General features: G+C 41.1%; 2 protein-coding genes across 2 annotated transcripts; both read right to left on the reverse strand.

The window, feature by feature from the left end:
- Positions 1–67: 67 nt before the first annotated feature.
- Positions 68–12,370, reverse strand: LOC103504859. Its single transcript, XM_026820289.1, has 10 exons — positions 12,296–12,370; positions 11,700–11,907; positions 10,862–10,983; positions 10,072–10,783; positions 7,716–8,212; positions 7,399–7,574; positions 6,902–7,292; positions 6,362–6,707; positions 520–908; positions 68–286 (listed from the first exon to the last, which is right to left on the reverse strand). Exons 1-10 carry the CDS (start codon positions 12,308–12,310, stop codon positions 68–70), a joined length of 3,075 nt encoding a protein of 1,024 aa, XP_026676090.1. The 5' UTR covers positions 12,311–12,370.
- A 210-nt stretch (positions 12,371–12,580) lies between these two features.
- On the reverse strand, positions 12,581–14,557 carry LOC113465623 (zinc finger matrin-type protein CG9776-like). The gene is made up of 5 exons (XM_026820290.1): positions 14,519–14,557; positions 13,696–13,956; positions 13,306–13,350; positions 13,114–13,206; positions 12,581–12,802 (listed from the first exon to the last, which is right to left on the reverse strand). The coding sequence occupies exons 2-5, from the start codon at positions 13,954–13,956 to the stop codon at positions 12,581–12,583; spliced, it is 621 nt and encodes a 206-aa protein (XP_026676091.1). The 5' UTR covers positions 14,519–14,557.
- Positions 14,558–19,895: the final 5,338 nt, after the last annotated feature.

Here is a 19,895-nt window from a genome sequence, read left to right on the forward strand (position 1 = left end):
CCTTTTGTCGGTCTCTTCTCTTCCTTCTTAATTCTTTTACTCTCTTCATTCCTCTGCCATTCTTCTTCTAATTCCAAGCTTGTTCCTGTCGTTTTGTCGGTCTCTTCTCTTCCTTCTTAATTCTTTTACTTTCTTCATTCCTCTGCCATTCTTCTTCTAATTCCAAGTTTGACCTCCTGTCTTCCTCCGTCTCCCAGTCTTCTTCATCATCATCCACCAGTCTTGATTTTCTCTCTTCAAGCGTTCTCGGTTGATCGTTCAACATTTCCTGTTCCTCATCCGCAGGGTCCATTATTTCAATCTTTCCTCTTGTTCCTGTCCTTTTGTCGGTCTCTTCTCTTCCTTCTTAATTCTTTTACTCTCTTCATTCCTCTGCCATTCTTCTTCTAATTCCAAGTTTGACCTCCTGTCTGCCTCCGTCTCCCAGTCTTCTTCTTCTTCCTCATCCACCAGTCTTGATTTTCTCTCTTCAAGCGTTCTCGGTTGATCGTTCAACATTTCCTGTTCCTCATCCGCAGGGTCCATTATTTCATCCTCTTCCATATCCAATGTTCTCTCTTCTGCCATGCCCACTATTTGGTCTTCCTCCATATTCCACATCCCCTGTTCCATCTCCATACTCCTTCTTATCTTTGCTTCCTCTTCCTCGAGATATCTATTCACTTTCCTCTGCTTCTCTTCGTTGGCGCGGGATTCCTCATCGCTTACCGATGGTTTGGATCTATTCCTGGTGAACATAGCGCCTACCGGTGTCTCAGTAGCTCTCTGACTCTGGTGAATAGCTTCCTCTCTCCTCGGCCCCTGGGCAAACACATCCTCACTCCCTCTCACACTCTGCCGCATCTGTATAGCACATTGCTCCCGATGGTCTCGGAATGCGTCTTGGAATGTCGCGTACTGCTTGCCGTTGCTCCTCTCACACTCTGCCGCATCTGTATAGCACATTGCTCCCGATGGTCTCGGAATGCGTCTTGGAATGTCGCGTACTGCTTGCCGTTGCTTTTTAATCATTTCACTCTTTTCTAATATCTTTTATCCGTGGTCGAGAGGTTAAGAGCACTGACTACGTTACTGTATAAACTGCTAAGATTTTAAGTGACGGGGGTTTTACCATCTACCCACCTACACCTACTCACATTAACCATACCTAGTCCGAGTGGGGCATCACGCGATTGCCAAAGTGTCACCTATCTGGTTACCAACCACGCATAATGTTGCTGAACTTCAGCGAAAAGAGTCTTGAAGTAATGCTAAATCGGTTCGGAAGTACTTTTTGTCTCACACTTGTCAAACAAAAATATCCATTTTTTCATTGAGTTTTTATTGTTTTTCTCATTCTTTGTTACTTTCTATTTTTCTATTGTTTTTCTCATTGAGTTTTATCTTCCCTGTGTGGAAGTGTTATTCTCTTCCTCTTCTCTCTCCTTCTCATCTCCCTCAGTTTCCATGTCCTCTACATGAGGTCTCTGTGTTGCAGGTCTCCTCAGATTGAAGATGTAGTGAAGAGTAAAAGTTATTTTCATATTTAGATACTTTCTATTTTTCTATTGTATTTCTCATTGAGTTTTATCTTACCTGTGTGGAAGTGTTATTCTCTCTCCTTCTCATCTCCCTCAGTTTCCATGTCCTCTACATGAGGTCTCTGTCTCCTCAGATTCTCTATCTTTATCTTACCTGTGTGGAAGTGTTATTCTCTTCCTCTTCTCTCTCCTTCTCATCTCCCTCAGTTTCCATGTCCTCTACATGAGGTCTCTGTGTTGCAGGTCTCCTCAGATTGAAGATGTCCTCAATATCTTCCTCCATAGTACGTTTGGTGGATTTGTTCTCCACTGAAGATGCTAGTGGAAAGATATCCTCACTGTCTGTGTCATCACAATGGTGTAGCTTCTGCTCCATCTTCTGACTCTGAAAAAAGATAGGGGACACAAAAAATGTAATCAGCAATAAGACATGAAATTTCTTTTTAATCATTTCACTGATTAAATCTTCTCTAATATCTTTTATCCGTGGTCGAGAGGTTAAGGTTAAGAGCACTGACTACGTTACTGTATAAACTGCTAAGATTTGAAGTGACGGGGGGTTTTACATCTACCATTCTACCCACCTACTCACATTAACCATACCTAGCCCGAGTGGGGCATCACGCGATTGCCACCTATCCGGTTACCAACCACGCGTAATGTTGCTGAACTTCAGCGAAAAGAGTCTTGAAGTAATGCTAAATCGGTTCGGAAGTACTTTTTGTCTCACACTTATCAAACAAAAATATCCATTTTTTCTTTGAGTTTTTATTGTTTTTCTCATTCTTTGTTACTTTCTATTTTTCTATTGTTTTTCTCATTGAGTTTTATCTTCCCTGTGTGGAAGTGTTATTCTCTTCCTCTTCTCTCTCCTTCTCATCTCCCTCAGTTTCCATGTCCTCTACATGAGGTCTCTGTGTTGCAGGTCTCCTCAGATTGAAGATGTCCTCAATATCTTCCTCCATAGTACGTTTGGTGGATTTGTTCTCGTTCCCGTGTCTCCTTATCTTGTTCATTCCTATAGATGTTATTTAACTGGTTCAATATATTCCCTACAGACTCTACAAGGTTACTATCTATTCCGTTCCCTTCAGGTTCTGGTTTGTTCACATTGATTCTAATCTTACCTTTGCCTCCCATCGGCATCTTGCCTATGAACGAAGGCTTCTTCTTTTCAGTCGTACTCGGGTCGTGCTGTTTGGCCAAACGATCGAATTCTCGCCGGTTGGGCACCCACAGTTTCTTGGCGTTTCCGATGCTTGTTGCATCCCGGGTGTTTTCATCTTCGAATACTTCGTGTCGTGTGGTTCTGCGGGGTTTGATTTGAGTATCTTCTTCTATTCGCTCCGTGTCATTTGATTTATCTTGGTTTGATTTAGTTTCATCGTTTGCATTAGATTTATTTATTTTAACATCATTTGATGTAGACTGATCATCACTTGACTTTTCTTCAAGGTTAAGTTTATCACCGAGTTTTTCATCACTTGTTATAACTCTCTCAGTAGTAACACCATCCATATTATTCACATCTTCTGTATTGTCAGTCTTCATATTGTTAGTAGTATCACCGCTATGTACCTTGTTTTAACTCTCTCAGTAGTAACACCATCCATATTATTCACATCTTCTGTATTGTCAGTCTTCATATTGTTAGTAGTATCACCGCTATGTACTTTATTGAGAGTGGCTTGAGTGCGAGCTTTGAGTAGCGTGATTTCCCACAGTGGATTCTCCTCCATATGATTCTGTCAACAATAAGTAACAACAAACATAGTGAGTGAACAGTAAGTGAGAACTCGAGATTAAAATAATATTATGACTAGACTCTACCTAGCACCTAGCCCAGGCTACAGGCAGAAGCAATAGCGCCAAATACCGATGGATCACTTAAATACTTTCCGTGTCCGCTCTAATGGATCACACAAGTTAAGCAACGTTGCGCGTGGTTTGTATCCGTATGACTAGATTCTACCTAGCAGGGGCAATAGCACCAAATACCGATGGATCACTTAAATACTTTCCGTGTCCGCTCTAATGGATCACACAAGTTAAGCAACGTTGCGCGTGGTTTGTATCCGGATGGGTGACCTTAGGGTAATCGCGTGCTGCTGGCTTCTTTTACTGACACTAGGCACCGGGTGACTGCTGACGGGATCGAGGTACTGTTTGCTGGCGAGCCTGACGACGCGCTCCCAATGTTGACTCCGATTCTGACTGATCAACATTTGAGTCGTGTTGATTTAGTCTCGATAATCCTGCACATACATCGGACTGGCGGTTCTGACTCAAGTCTTCTAAGCTCAAATTCTGACTCTGAGCTTTGATCTGGTTGTGTTGTCTCCGCTGATCCAAGCGTGATCTGGATGTCCCAGTCAGCATCTGATCAGGTGAGGTGTGAGGAGGCGGGGGTAGCTTGTGACCGAATGGAGGGTAAAACCCCTGTTACTAAAAACCTTAGCAGTTTATACAATAACAGTAAACCCATATCAAACAAAAAATTAACTCAAGTAACGTTATTTATAAGATCATATCTATTTATTCTTCCTTTGTGGCATTGTCCACATACATACCTCTAGTTTAGTCCAGTGCTGTGGACACTGCAGATGTTTGGCGGCTTGTCTTATATCAGCAAAACAGTCATGGCATAGTTTACAATACCAGGCTACCACTGGTATCAACCATTGGGACCCGGCACATATTTGGTGCTTCTGCTGTGGAGTGGCAGGGGATGGAGAGACAGGGTCACTACTACTGTTTAGCCAGGGTTCTTCCGCCTGTAAGGATAAAAATAGGGAAGTTATTAATGAAACGAAGTATTGAGTTTGTAAATCTCTTTCGCGGTTTGTGCAAGTCTGATGAAAGTTGGCAGTTTTTTTTTTTTTTCCACTGTACTGGTTATAGATGGAAGGAACTTCATCGTCAAGTTGATGAAACTCAGAGTTAATTGAACGAGTGAGTTCAAAAATTCAAGTTAAAAACTTTAATTTGAACGACAACGATAGGTCCTTTGGAGCTCGGAACTGATCTTTTTCCTCAGTTTTACACTCTACACCTCACTAAACCACTAGTGTTAGATGGTGTGGATACTTACCTTGGTATTGTTCATATGTGATGCACAGTGCAAATGTCTCAAATATTCCACATCCGTATCAAACTCTAGATTACAAGATGAACACCAGAATACTTCCAGTTTATCACTCAACCTTTGCGACTCATGTGATACCACCGACTGAAATCATGGGAAAAAATTTAATATGTTGTAGATCTCAAGGTTTGATCGGTTAGAGCTACAATATTTTTATTATATAGCGCTTTTTGTTCAAGAGGTTTGATAGGAGGGAATTGTAACAACGGAGGTCTCATCATTCCGAAATCCAAAAGAAGACAGGATAGGACAAAACAAACCGTCCGAGAACGAACCTTATCGTCACCACCCTGTCGTTCAGAGGCGGGAATCGAACCCGCAGCCTAGCGCTTATAAGGTAGGTGCGCTAAGTAGTCTAAGCTAACTAGACTGACATTTTTAGCTTTAAATAAAATCTACCTCTAGATTCCTAGATGAGGGATTTCTAATTTCTACAGATAAGTACCTACATCTTTGATCAGCAGCAATAGTATGTTGAATGAACCAGTCAGTCTCCAAAGGACACCGAAGTTAAACAACATTTTGATGTTCGGCATGGGATGTACTCAGCCTCGTGAGATCAATGGAGGAGTTGCAAATGGGTAAAAATTATTAATAAAGGCAGCGCGCCCGGGCAGCGCTGCCGAGCTGTGCGGCCGCTGCCTACTGCTTCCTATGTATTCTTATGAAGTACTTTCCGAACCAAGCTGCCGGGTCGCGCTGCCCGGCAGCCTGCTGCTGGGCAGCGCTGCCCAGTCGCTCTGAGAGCAGTGTGGTCGCGCTGCCCGTGAGTTTTTCATGTGATTTAAAATACTATTTTTGTTCGACTTGAAGTTTGTAATGGAAGTCGCGCGACCCGGCAGCTAGGATCGGAACGTCACCTTTATGGCGCGACCAGGCTGCTCGGCAGCGCTGCCGGGTCGCGCTGCCCGGCAGCTAGGATCGGAACGCCACCTTTACAGATTCTAGACACCTATCTACCTACTTCTCACGGATTTAATCAACATTACATTTAACAGATCATATGTTAGACAATCAGACGTTAGAAGAGAAACAGATTTAATCTAATCCTCTTGAAGCGACGATCATAAAAGTTAATGCTAGGTACCTATGTACCTACCTATCTTTTATGAGAAAACATTTCCAAATGTTACCATATCCGAGTCGTCTGCTCTATTGGGCATTTTATTTATGTTTAGCACATTGCATACTTACAACAGTTTTCAGGCGACTATACAAATGGACGAAATTGTTTTGTAACGAGATAACGAGACTTCATAAAGTGTTATGATAGGAGATGAGTAATGAGTTTTATCATAGGTACCTACGGACAAAAATTTTTCTAGTAGATAGGTACCTGACTCTCAACCCGGAGATGCTGAGTTCGAATCCCGGCCAGGGTGGAAATTTTCTGACCGAACTTTTCCGTTCTTCAATACGCAAACAGGCATGGATGTAAAAGAGTGCTTTGAAGTAATGCGAAAGCGGCTCCAAGGTATACATTTTTCCCCTTTTTTCAAGGTACTTCTTCTTCTTCTTTCAAGTACAAAATCTAAAAGGTACCTACTTTTGAAAAGTTATTACTTCATTATTCAAAAGGATATAGGGGTATTCCTACCTAGTTAACCTAGTCAATTCTAAATTTGGACACATAGGTAGTACCCTCATCTACCTATGCATACTCGTAATAAATTATTCGACATCTTACCTTAGGCTATGCTATGAAGACGTGACTTGACCACAGCTAACTTGGACTCGAGTTGCTCACAGTCCTGGAAGATGTCGCCTGCGGGGAGAGGCTCCCTTGAGTGATCACTCTGTCTGGAGTAGTCACTCATGTGTTCACTAGAGTGCGGGTCTTCGTTAAGGAAAGGAAGTACGGTTCGTTCTGTCTGATGTTTGTTGAAGAATATCGGACCTTGGAATCCTATAGTTTCGGGTTTGGTCTCTAGTCCACTAGGTTTCACTATATCATCATCCACTACCAGGGCTTCATGTCCACGACGCACCGCTCGGTCACTGGCCTCACTCTCACTGGCACTCATATAGGCTACCTCCCCTCCCTCCGCGTTACTAGAGGACTCAGACAGACCTTGTCTCACTCTCTGCTTCATAATATTCTCGACACGGGCGCTGAGTCTACACTAGGTTCCACTATATCATTATCCACTACCAGGGCTTCATGTCCATGACGCACCGCTCGGTCACTGGCCTCACTCTCACTGGCACTCATATAGGCTACCTCCCCCTCCCCTCCCTCCGCGTTACTAGAGGACTCAGACAGACCTTGTCTCACTCTCTGCTTCATAATATTCTCGACACGGGCGCTGAGTCTGGTCTCGCCTTGATCTTCCTCATCAGAGAGTCTGGATGTATAGGCGGGTGCGAGGCTATCCTCCCCGCCTACTTGCTCTAGGAATGTGTTCATGTGATTCCGATGCTGGTTGGCGTGGAAATACTCACTGGCTGTGTCAGGTATGGTTCGGTCTAGACTACTGTGACTGCGGGAGATAAAGTCAATGTCTAGGTGACTGGACTGACTGGATGTGTGGGATATATTAGGGTGTAACTCACTCGGTCTATCTGTTCTATTCAAGTCAAGCCTCTCTGTATCCGGTTCATGATGAGTGTTCACATACGCTGACACCCTATCCATAGTCCCCACTTTAGATGAGTAATACTGGCCGAGTTCATACATTTCTTCCTGTGTCATTGCATCACCTGCTAGTTGTTTCCTATTCAACGCAGCTATTCCTATCCATAGTTCCGGCTTTAGATGAGTAATACTGGCCGAGTTCATACATTTCTTCCTGTGTCATTGCATCACCTGCTAGTTGTTTTCTATTCAACGCAGCTATCCGTTCTATCTGATCCTCATATGCCACAACACCTCTACTTGTTTCATCAACACCACTTCCTCTTTCATCAAGCTTGTTTCATCAACACCACTTTCTCTTTCATCAACGCCACTCCTTGTTTCATCAACACCACTTCCTATTTCATCCAGATCACTTTCTATCTGACTGACATCACTCTCAAACACCCCATGTGATTCCTCAGCTTTCATCAACACCACTTCCTATTTCATCCAGATCACTTTCTATCTGACTGACATCACTCTCAAACACCCCATGTGATTCCTCAGACACTGCTCTCCTAATCTTCTTCTCCCTCGGGTCTATCTCACTCTGTGAGGAGTCGAAGTCAAACTCATAGTTAATATACTCGCGGGATCCATAGCCTAGGGATAGTCTAGCAGGGGATACTGAGCGAGAGGAGTCAGAGTGTTTAGAACCAGACGATGCGTTGGTATCTGAATTTGAAGACAAAGATCTTCTTGAATGTTCAGAGGCAGAACTTGAGGTTCGTCTCGAGGTGTGTCCACTGCTACGTCCGTCTACCCTATCACACCGTGAGTTGTGTCCACTGTTAGGCGCATTCTCCCTATCAGACCAGGGTGCTTGCCAGAGTGCCATTTCTCGTTCTGCCTCTAGTATTGCATGTTCTCTCATAGCTTCAGATAGTTCATCATTCCTATCAGCTTCTAATAGTTCATAACACTCTCCACCTTACGCGAGATCTGCTCCCCTCCCGTGATCCCCCACTGGTCTGTCTCGTGTTAGAAACATCTCGACTTCGTCTGACGGGGACTCTAAACCGAGTATCAGCCTCGCTAACCAAACTCTGACCTTGGCTTGAACTCGTTTTATCTTGGCTTAAACTTGTTTGACCTTGGTCTAACCTCGTTAAACCTTGGCTTGAGCTTATCTGACCTTGACTCGAGCTTGGATGACCTTGGCTTGACCTTATCTGACCTTGACTTGACCTTATCTGACCTTGGCTTAAACTCGTCTGACCTTGACTTGAACTGTTCCCGTGTCTCCTTATCTTGTTCATTCCTATAGATGTTATTCAACTGGTTCAATATATTCCCTACAGACTCTACAAGGTTACTATCTATTCCGTTCCCTTCAGGTTCTGGTTTGCTCACATTGATTCTAATCTTACCTTTGCCTCCCATGGGCATCTTGCCTATGAACGAAGGCTTCTTCTTCTCAGTCGTACTCGGGTCGTGCTGTTTGGCCAAACGATCGAATTCTCGCCGGTTGGGCACCCACAGTTTTTTGGCGTTTCCGATGCTTGATAGACTGGGTTTGGTCACGTGATCTAGAGACTGAGCGATCTCTTACGCCAGGTTGCAGGGGTTTACTAAACTCCTTGTGCGGGGTATCCTCTCCCTCACTCATCAGACTAGACTGGCTAGGAACTTTGATTAGACTGGGTGGTCTGGTTGTGATTTCACCGCGCATCCTGTTCATACTCACATCTTTCTGTTCTTACTTTTCTCAGTAGTTTAAGATATGTGCCGATCACTTTCTGGTGTAAGTAGATGTACTTAGTTCACTTACCTGAGGTATCGTATACTGCATATGATCTCCAATAATATCAGTCAACATCCAGACGATGCGTTGGTATCTGAATTTGAAGACAAAGATCTTCTTGATTGTTCAGAGGCAGAACTTGAGGTTCGTCTCGAGGTGTGTCCACTGCTACGTCCGTCTACCCTATCACACCGTGAGTTGTGTCCACTGTTAGGCGCATTCTCCCTATCAGACCAGGGTGCTTGCCAGAGTGCCATTTCTCGTTCTGCCTCTAGTATTGCATGTTCTCTCATAGCTTCAGATAGTTCATCATTCCTATCAGCTTCTAATAGTTCATAACTCTCTCCACCCTGTTCTGATAAATGCCGTTCCCGTGTCTCCTTATCTTGTTCATTCCTATAGATGTTATTCAACTGGTTCAATATATTCCCTACAGACTCTACAAGGTTACTATCTATTCCGTTCCCCTCAGGTTCTGGTTTGCTCACATTGATTCTAATCTTACCTTTGCCTCCCATGGGCATCTTGCCTATGAACGAAGGCTTCTTCTTCTCAGTCGTACTCGGGTCGTGCTGTTTGGCCAAACGATCGAATTCTCGCCGGTTGGGCACCCACAGTTTCTTGGCGTTTCCGATGCTTGTTGCATCCCGGGTGTTTTCATCTTCGAATACTTCGTGTCGTGTGGTTCTGCGGGGTTTGACTTGAGTATCTTCTTCTGTTCGCTCCCTGTCATTTGATTTATCTTGGTTTGATTTAGTTTCATCGTTTGCATTAGATTTATTTATTTTACCATCATTTGATGTAGACTGATCATCACTTGACTTTTCTTCAAGGTTAAGTTTATCACCGAGTTTTTCATCACTTGTTAGAGTTCCATCAGTTGTTTTAACTCTCTCAGTAGTAATACCATCCATATTATTCACATCTTCTGTATTGTCAGTCTTCATATTGTTAGTAGTATCACCGCTATGTATTTTATTGAGAGTGGCTTGAGTGCGAGCTTTGAGTAGCGTGATTTCCCACAGTGGATTCTCCTTCTCTCCACCCTGTTCTGATAAATGCCGTTCCCGTGTCTCCTTATCTTGTTCATTCTTATAGATGTTATTCAACTGGTTCAATATATTCCCTACAGACTCTACAAGGTTACTATCTATTCCGTTCCCCTCAGGTTCTGGTTTGCTCACATTGATTCTAATCTTACCTTTGCCTCCCATGGGCATCTTGCCTATGAACGAAGGCTTCTTCTTCTCAGTCGTACTCGGGTCGTGCTGTTTGGCCAAACGATCGAATTCTCGCCGGTTGGGCACCCACAGTTTTTTGGCGTTTCCGATGCTTGTTGCATCCCGGGTGTTTTCATCTTCGAATACTTCGTGTCGTGTGGTTCTGCGGGGTTTGATTTGAGTATCTTCTTCTATTCGCTCCGTGTCATTTGATTTATCTTGGTTTGATTTAGTTTCATCGTTTGCATTAGATTTATTTATTTTAACATCATTTGATGTAGACTGATCATCACTTGACTTTTCTTCAAGGTTAAGTTTATCACCGAGTTTTTCATCACTTGTTAGAGTTCCATCACTTGTTTTAACTCTCTCAGTAGTAGCACCATCCATATTATTCACATCTTCTGTATTGTCAGTCTTCATGTTGTTAGTAGTATCACCGCTATGTATTTTATTGAGAGTGGCTTGAGTGCGAGCTTTGAGTAGCGTGATTTCCCACAGTGGATTCTCCTCCATCCTGTTCATACTCACATCTTTCTGTTCTTACTTTTCTCATTCGTTTAAGATATGTGCCAATCACTTTCTGGTGTAAGTAGATGTACTTAGTTCACTTACCTGAGGTATTGTATACTGCATATGATCTCCAATAATATCAGTCAACATTTGTATGGCACTCTTTGTAGCTTCCATCTTCTTCCGGATTTCATCCTGTGCATGACTAGACTCTACCGCCCAGGCTGCAGGCAGAAGCAATAGCACCAAATACCGATGGATCACTTAAATACTTTCCGTGTCCGCTCTAATGGATCACAGAAGTTAAGCAACGTTGCGCGTGGTTTGTATCCGGATGGGTGACCTTAGGGTAATCGCGTGCTGCTGGCTTCTTTTACTGACACTAGGCTGGGTGGGGAGGAGGCGGGGGTAGTTTGTTGCCGAATGAAGGGTAAAACTCCTGTTACTAAAAACCTTAGCAGTTACAATAACGTTAAACAATAACGTTAAACCCATATCAAACAAAAAATTAACTCAAGTAACGTTATTTATAAGATCATATCTATTTATTCTTCCTTTGTGGCATTGTCCACATAAGATTAAAATAATATTGTGACTAGACTCTACCTAGCAGGGGTAATAGCACCAAATACCGATGGATCACTTAAATACTTTCCGTGTCCGCTCTAATGGATCACACAAGTTAAGCAACGTAGCGCGTGGTTTGTATCCGGATGGGTGACCTTAGGGTAATCGCGTGCTGCTGGCTTCTTTTACTGACACTAGGCTGGGTGAGGTGGCGGGTAGCTTGTGGCCGAATGAAGGGTAAAACCCCTGTTACTAAAAACCTTAGCAGTTTATACAATAACCGTAAACCCATATCAAACAAAAAATTAACTCAAGTAAAGTTATTTATAAGATCATATCTATTTATTCTTCCTTTGTGGCATTGTCCACATACACACCTCTAGTTTAGTCCAGTGCTGTGGACACTGCAGATGTCTGGCGGCTTGTCTTATATCAGCAAAACAGTCATGGCATAGTTTACAATACCAGGCTACCACTGGTATCAACCATTGGGACCCGGCACATATTTGGTGCTTCTGCTGTGGAGTGGCAGGGGATGGAGAGACAGGGTCACTACTACTGTTTAGCCATGGTTCTTCCGCCTGTAAGGATAAAAATAGGGAAGTTATTATTGAAACAAAGTATTGAGTTTGTAAATCTCTTTCGCGGTTTGTGCAAGTCTGATGAAAGTTGGCAGTTTTTTTTTTCCACTGTACTGGTTATAGATGGAAGGAACTTCATCGTCAAGTTGATGAAACTCAGAGTTAATTGAACGAGTGAGTTCAGTATTGGTTATAGATGGAAGGAACTTCATCATCAAGTTGATGAAACTCACAGAGTTAATTGAACGAGTGAGTTCAAAAATTCAAGTTAAAAACTTTAATTTCAACGACAACGATAGATCCTTTGGAGCTCCGTATGGATCTTCTTCCTCAGTTCTACACTCTACACCTCACTAAACCACTAGTGTTAGATGGTGTGAATACTTACCTTGGTATTGTTCATATGTGATGCACAGTGCAAATGTCTCAAATATTCCACATCCGTATCAAACTCTAGATTACAAGATGAGTGAGTTCAAAAATTCAAGTTAAAAACTTTAATTTGAACGACAACGATAGGTCCTTTGGAGCTCCGTACTGATCTTTTTCCTCAGTTCTACACTCTACACCTCACTAAACCACTAGTGTTAGATGGTGTGGATACTTACCTTGGTATTGTTCATATGTGATGCACAGTGCAAATGTCTCAAATATTCCACATCCGTATCAAACTCTAGATTACAAGATGCACCTCTAGTTTGGTCCAGTGCTGTGGACACTGCAGATGTTTGGCGGCTTGTCTTATATCAGCAAAACAGTCATGGCATAGTTTACAATACCAGGCTACCACTGGTATCAACCATTGGGACCCGGTACATATTTGGTGCTTCTGCTGTGGAGTGGCAGGGGGTGGAGAGACAGGGTCACTACTAGTGTTTAGCCATGGTTCTTCCGCCTGTAAGGATGAAAATAGGGAAGTTATTAATGAAACAAAGTATTGAGTTTGTAAATCTCTTTCGCGGTTTGTGCAAGTCTGATGAAATTTGGCAGTTTTTTTTCCACTGAATTGGTTATAGATGGAAGGAACTTCATCATCAAGTTGATGAAACTCAGAGTTAGTTGAACGAGTGAGTTCAAAAATTCAAGTTAAAAACTTTAATTTCAACCACAACGATAGATCCTTTGGAGCTCCGTATTGATCTTTATCCTCAGTTCTACACTCTACACCTCACTAAACCACTAGGGTTAGATAGTGTGAATACTTACCTTGGTATTGTTCATATGTGATGGACAGTGCAAATGTCTCAAATATTCCACATCCGTATCAAACTCTAGATTACAAGATGAACACCAGAATACTTCCAGTTTATCACTCAACCTTTGCGACTCATGTGATACCACCGACTGAAATCATGGGAAAAAATTTAATATGTTGTAGATCTCAAGGTTTGATCGCACTTCCAGTTTATCACTCAACCTTTGCGACTCATGTGATACCACCGACTGAAATCAAGGGAAAAAATTTAATATGTTGTAGATCTCAAAGTTTAATCGGTTAAAGCTACAATATTTTTATTATATAGCGCTTTTTTCAAGAGGTTTGATAGAGGGAATTGTAACAACGGAGGTCTCAATCATTCCGAAATCCAAAGATCGCGTACGAGAGCGTATGCCGTGACGTCAAACTTCACGATTTACCGATATTTTTTAAATCGACTTATCTCGGGATCTAGAAGTCGTAGAAGAAAAAGAAAAATTTCGTTGGTCCTCATTTTTCCTGCTGTATGACTTTGAAACACCACCCAAGTAAGCACAACTGATCTATTGAAGAGCTAAAAAAAATCTTACCTGTTGTTTATTTCCCACGTTATCCTTCTCAGTCTCATTGATATCTAATCCTTTAGCCGGGACATCCTCCATCTTCTTTCCACTCTTCTCTCTCTTCTCCTCACACTTGTTCCTCTTATCTCGTTGTTTCAGAGTAATCTGTATGTTGGTTCTCCTGGGCATATTCTCCTGATCTAGTTTGGTTAATATACCGCCTAGATCTTCATTGCCGTCTAGTATGATTTCTTCTATTATTGTCGTGGGGGATTTACGCCGGGGCATCTGGATAACGAGAAATCAATACGAATACCAATAACTAATAAGTAATAAGACATGGAATTTCTTTTTAATCATTTCACTGATTAAATCTTTTCTAATATCTTTTATCCGTGGTCGAGAGGTTAGGAGCACTGACTACGTTACTGTATAAACTGCTAAGATTTTAAGTGACGGGGGTTTTACATCTACTCACCTACACCTACTCACATTAACCATACCTAGCCCGAGTGGGCCCGGGAATAGCCAGCATCACGCGATTGCCATCTATCCGGTTACCAACCACGCGTAATGTTGCTGAACTTCAGCGAAAAGAGTCTTGAAGTAATGCTAAATCGGTTCGGAAGTACTTTTTGCCTCACACTTGTCAAACAAAAATATCCATTTTTTCATTGAGTTTTTATCGTTTTTCTCATTCTTTGTTACTTTCTATTTTTCTACTGTTTTTCTCATTGAGTTTTATCTTCCCTGTGTGGAAGTGTTATTCTCTTCCTCTTCTCATCTCCCTCAGTTTCCATGTCCTCTACATGAGTTCTCTGTCTCCTCAGATTCTCTATCTTTATCTTACCTGTGTGGAAGTGTTATTCTCTTCCTCTTCTCTCTCCTTCTCATACTGCTACTGGATTGATGTGAGGGTTTGTGATGGCGGTGATGATGAGAAGATGTGTGATGATCATCTGTAAGAGAAACATGGGTAATTAATTATTTGGTACCTTTTACTCCTGAAAATTTCAAATAACATTTTAACTAACATTCTTCTTCTTCTTCTTCTTCTTCTTTGCCTTATCCCACTCAAGTGGGGTCGGCATTTCACTTCAGTCTCTTCCAGTCTGTTCTGTTATGCACCTCATTTCCGGACAACCCCTTCTCGTGCAGATCTTCATTTATGTATACAATTTTCCCATTTCTTCTTTGGTCTACCTCTCCCTCGCTTGCCTTCCACTTCCAGTCTTGCAATTTTCTTTCCTACGTAGTTCCTACCTTTTACTCCTGAAAATTTCAAATAACTTTTTAACTAACATTCTTTTTCTTCTTTGCCTTATCCCACTCAAGTGGGGTCGGCATTTCGCGTCAGTCTCTTCCAGTCCGTTCTGTTATGCACCTCATTTCCGGACAGCCCCTTCTCACGCAAATCTTCATTTTTATAATTTTCCCATTTTTCCTTTGGTCTACCTCTCCCTTGCTTGCCTTCCACTTCCAGTCTTGCAATTTTCTTTCCTACCTAGTTCTCCTCTCGTCTCTGAACATGTCCGTACCACTGTAGCCTTCTTTCTTTTATTTTCTTTGAAATGCAGTCCTGGGATCCCAGGATTGGATTCCCTACTTCAGACATTCTCTTCCAGTTCATCCATGCCGCATTCACACGATGTGCTATCTCACAATCCAAGTCTCCCTCTTTGTTCACGGTTGATTCCAGGTATTTAAATTTGTCAACAACATTTAAGTACTTAACATTAAAGAAAGTAAAAGATGAGTTTCTGACATCAAACAATTCTCAAGAGTAGATTACCTATTAGGAATAATCTTTAGACTTACCTCTTTTATGATCAAACCTATCCGAGTGGCTTGGGCGTTTCTCAGAGCTATGACTTCTGCTTTTTTCACTTGAACCACTTTCTCTAGTTTTGCCATCTTTGATCTCATCTGATTTTATAGTACCTTCTGTACTTGTAGTAGGCTCTTCTTTTTTCTCATTGTTAAGATTTCGATTGATTTCAATGTTTTCTCCAGAGTATAGGCTATCAATATTTCGCACTTGATTCACTCCTAAATAACGAAACATGTTTGATTCTCCAAGTTTGAATTAAATGTTCTCTGCAATTAATGAAAAATACAGTTCAACAACAAACATACCTACATGATCTTTCTTTTAAAAATGAAACCAGAGTGGAGCAGCTTCACTCTACCTGCTTGATGCTGCCCAAGCTAGCCATAATTTTTGGCAGAAAGGCAAGGATCCTCATAATGTGGCATCTTATCTGTTGTGTATCACTTCTACATTGTGAACACAGGTCAGGGAATTTTAATGACCCAATCCCACCAGTAGGAAAACTTACGTAGAATGTCAAACTGGGAACCTGAGACTTAGAGCATAGTGTAATATAAGTATCCACACTCGAACAACCACAGGTACAGATCTATCTCAATGAAAAATTAAATGTAAACAAATACTGCAGTGCAGTGATAGGTCATGCCAGTTCAACAACAAATTAATATACCTACATGATCTTTCTTTTAAACATTAAACCAGAGTGGAACAGCTTCACTCTACCTGCTTGATGCTGCCCAAGCTAGCCATAATTTTTGGCAGAAAGGCAAGGATCCTCATAATGTTGCATCTTATCTGTTGTTGTGTATCACTTCTACATTGTGAACACAGGTCAGGGAATTTTAATGACCCAATCCCACCAGTAGAAAACTTATGTAGGATGTCAAACTGGGAACCTGAGACTTAGAGCATAGTGTTAGTGTAATATAAGTATCCACACTCGAACAACTAAAGGTACACATCTATCTCCGATACATCTCAGCTGAGATTGTGTTTAACTGATGAAGAAGAAACTTGTTGTTCTCTGGCTTACTTACTGGACTTCGAAGATTTGCATAAGGGCCACAATACTTACCCCAGTTCAACAACAAATATACCTACATGATCTTTCTTTTAAAAATTAAACCAGAGTGGAGCAGCTTCACTCTACCTGCTTGATGCTGCCCAAGCTAGCCATAATTTTTGGCAGAAAGGCAAGGATCCTTATAATGTGGCATCTTATCTGTTGTTGTGTATCACTTCTACATTGTGAACACAGGTCAGGGAATTTTAACGACCCAATCCCACCAGTAGAAAACTTACGTAGGATGTCAAACTGGGAACCTGAGACTTAGAGCATAGTGTAATATAAGTATGCACACTCGAACAACTAGAGGTACACATCTATCTCCCATACATCTCAGCTGAGATTTGTGTTTAACTGATGAAGAAGAAACTTGTTGTTCTCTGGCTTACTTACGAAGATTTGCATAAGGGCCACAATACTTACCGGACAGCATCTGAGCTAAATGCAAACAGGATACGAGTATCATATCTGGAATTAGATGATCTATCTCCCATACATCTTAGCTGAGATTTGTGTTTAACTGATGAAGAAGAAACTTGTTGTTCTCTGGCTTACTTACTGGACTTCGAAGATTTGCATAAGGGCCACAATACTTACCGGACAGCATCTGAGCTAAATGCAAACAGGATACGAGTATCATATCTGGAATTAGATAGGTATCACAGTATCACTTGATAAATTTCAGCAAAATCAGTAGAAGTACTAGAACTACCATTTGCCATTTGCATTTTGCAAAAGTTTCCCGAAAAAATCGCGGATTTGCTATTTTGAGTACCTATTGACCTTGATTTTTTGTTTTTGTTGTTTTGAACAGCTGACGAATCACGTGAACCCTTGCCTTGTTGCCAGATGGCTCAACTTAAAAAACCTCCCAACTAATCTAGTATTGTTCAGAAATCTAACAGAGAAAGGATAGGAAGAAGTCAATAGTTCCGAGAATGACTTCCATCTGTAAAGGATAAAGTAACTTACAGGTGGGAGGAGCCAGTGGCATCAGCCAATCGGTGCTCCATCCTGCAAGGTATAGTTTGTCCATGTCCCTTTTCATTGTTGGAAGAAGTTGTGGTTCCCGGTGAGATCATGCAACCTATTTTTGAAGTTGTTAACTGTGGCTGCCTTCACAACATCATGGGGTAGTTCTCCCCGGGCGTTCGTAAGGTTTGTTCTCGGAACTGCTCGCTTTGTCCTATCCTGTTTTCCTTCTCTCTTCGATTTCGGGACGTTAAGGCCTCCGTTGTTATAGTTCCTTACTCCCCCGATTATTATTTTTTTACTTAAATGTCTAATCTTTGGTATTATTAGTCACAATGTCTAATTAATATAATATTGTTCTGTGTTACATAGGATGGCAATCCAGTCACTGCTAGAGCTTCATATAAAATATCCAAGTTTGATGAGACCATGTATGCCAAGCTATGTCGCACGCTGAGTTGTATTCAGAATATTGTCACTGAAACCTACACTAACAATGTGTACCTGTGTCAACTAGATAAACTAAAAGTAAGTCATGTTTTACTATGCCTTTATTTTTCCAGTTTATTTTTGTAATTTTTTTCTGACGTAGCAGAGACGGCTGAACCAGTGCTTCGGGGCATAAATAAGATGGCGGATGCAGAGATGAACAAGTTGAAACGAAACTTGGTGTTGTTTGAACGCTAATGCCTTGGACACGTGTAAAGTGTCCATAGGTGCTACACTGACCATAGGTGCTACACTCACCCTATCTTTAATAACTCTTTGCTACTTTTTGCTGATGATGCGTCAGAAATTTTTTTTCATACTCGATTAATATTTTATTAAATGGGTTGAGAAGAATTGGAGAAGTGGGATTTTTCGCATTTCCTCATATTGGGTTTTTCGCATCAGGAAAAGCCTTTTTTTTATCTTCTTCTCATTGTGTCTCTTTTTTTTTTACTCATTTCCCCTTTTTTCATAAATTTAGACTTTTTTACTTTCTTTATCTTTGTCCTAATAAGGAAAGTACCTAAAGTATTTTTGTTGGGAATAATAAAATTATGCTTTCTTTTATACTTTTATATGATGTTATTAATTTTGAATTTACCGTTATCCTGCTTATCTTTGAATCAGCTGATTTCTCGTCACGTGACTCAATATCGGACCTCGTGGCTACATGATTATGTAAACAAAAAATATCAATTAGCTATTTAGCTTCCACTTCTTGCCAACTGTATACACGACACAGCTGACTCGGATTTGTAAACAAACGTAGACTGCAAAGTGTAAAAAGTGTGCTTCCTATAGGTATGTATGCAGAATAGAATGCCTGAGGGTGGATGCATGTTCAAGATTCAATCCGGTGATCCAGAGGTAACTACAGGTTGTTCAGAAAGAGACCTCGTGGCTACATGATTATGTAAACAAAAAATATCAATTAGCTTCCACATCTTGCCAACTGTATACACGACACAGCTGACTCGGATTTGTAAACAAACGTAGCCTCTAAGAGTGTAAAATGCTTCCTATAGAATGCCTGAGGGTGAACGTATGTTCAAGATTCAATCCGGTGATCCAGAGGTAACTACAGGTTGTTCAGAAAGTAATGTGCTAATGTAACTTTGTCTATAATTAATATATAAAAACGAAAATAAAATGTTTAAACATCTCATTAGTCAACATAATTAATAACAATATCGTCTACTTAAAGCAAGAATAATATGTGAGAAATTTCGAAAATATGATATGGAGTTGTGTCTTGTCGCAACAACTTGAGATGTTGCTGATGATATTCTTACTACTTTTGTTGTTTTTGTTGTTGTTGTTGTTGTTGTAATTAATATAAAATTCAAGTACACCACACTCAACCATGTCCATGGATATGGGACGAGCAGAGCGGAATCTGTGGTGTTGTTTTGTTGTTTGATGACCGGGGGAAGGGTCGTCAAGTGACTGATAAATGTATGTCAGTTAATGTCACACTTAGATAATATCTTCGCAATTTTTGCTCAAGTGACGTTGCGTGGTTATTTTGTCATAATCACCTGGATGTGTTTGTTCTTTCTATTCCATCTCAACATTCAAATAGGGGATATTTTTATATGATTTTATTAAATTCCTTTGTGCGTATACATTGTTGTAGACATGGACATTTCTTTTCTGTTCATAGACTCCATAGGTGTCTTCACATGAAATTTTGAATACTTATTATTTATTGGTGTAGGTAGGCAGGCAGTATATAGATATTGAAAATTTTGGTGATAGTAAAATTGTGTGACTGTAAAATAATTGTTATTATATTATCTCAAATTCTACAAGAAATACGTTAAAACTGACACTTTCTATGCACAAAGCACATTATTTTTAGTAGGAAAA

The sequence above is a fragment of the Diaphorina citri genome, unplaced genomic scaffold (assembly GCF_000475195.1).
Source record: "Diaphorina citri unplaced genomic scaffold, Diaci psyllid genome assembly version 1.1 scaffold135, whole genome shotgun sequence".
Lineage (NCBI taxonomy): Eukaryota > Metazoa > Arthropoda > Insecta > Hemiptera > Psyllidae > Diaphorina > Diaphorina citri.

What these genes read in the sequence shown, in the direction of transcription:
- LOC103504859 (XM_026820289.1), bottom strand. An exon ending in ACGGCATTTATCAGAACAGG is followed by an intron (nt 8,213 to 10,071) that starts GTGGAGAGAAGG and finishes ATCTCGCGTAAG; the next exon opens with GTGGAGAGTGTTATGAACTA. An exon ending in AAAGCCGGAACTATGGATAG is followed by an intron (nt 7,293 to 7,398) that starts GAATAGCTGCGT and finishes GACTATGGATAG; the next exon opens with GGTGTCAGCGTATGTGAACA.
- LOC113465623 (XM_026820290.1), bottom strand. Translation starts at nt 13,956, where the DNA reads ATGCCCCGGCGTAAATCCCCCACGACAATAATAGAAGAAATCATACTA. An exon ending in ACGTGGGAAATAAACAACAG is followed by an intron (nt 13,351 to 13,695) that starts GTAAGATTTTTT and finishes CCTTGATTTCAG; the next exon opens with TCGGTGGTATCACATGAGTC. An exon ending in CACATATGAACAATACCAAG is followed by an intron (nt 12,803 to 13,113) that starts GTAAGTATTCAC and finishes TCATCCTTACAG; the next exon opens with GCGGAAGAACCATGGCTAAA.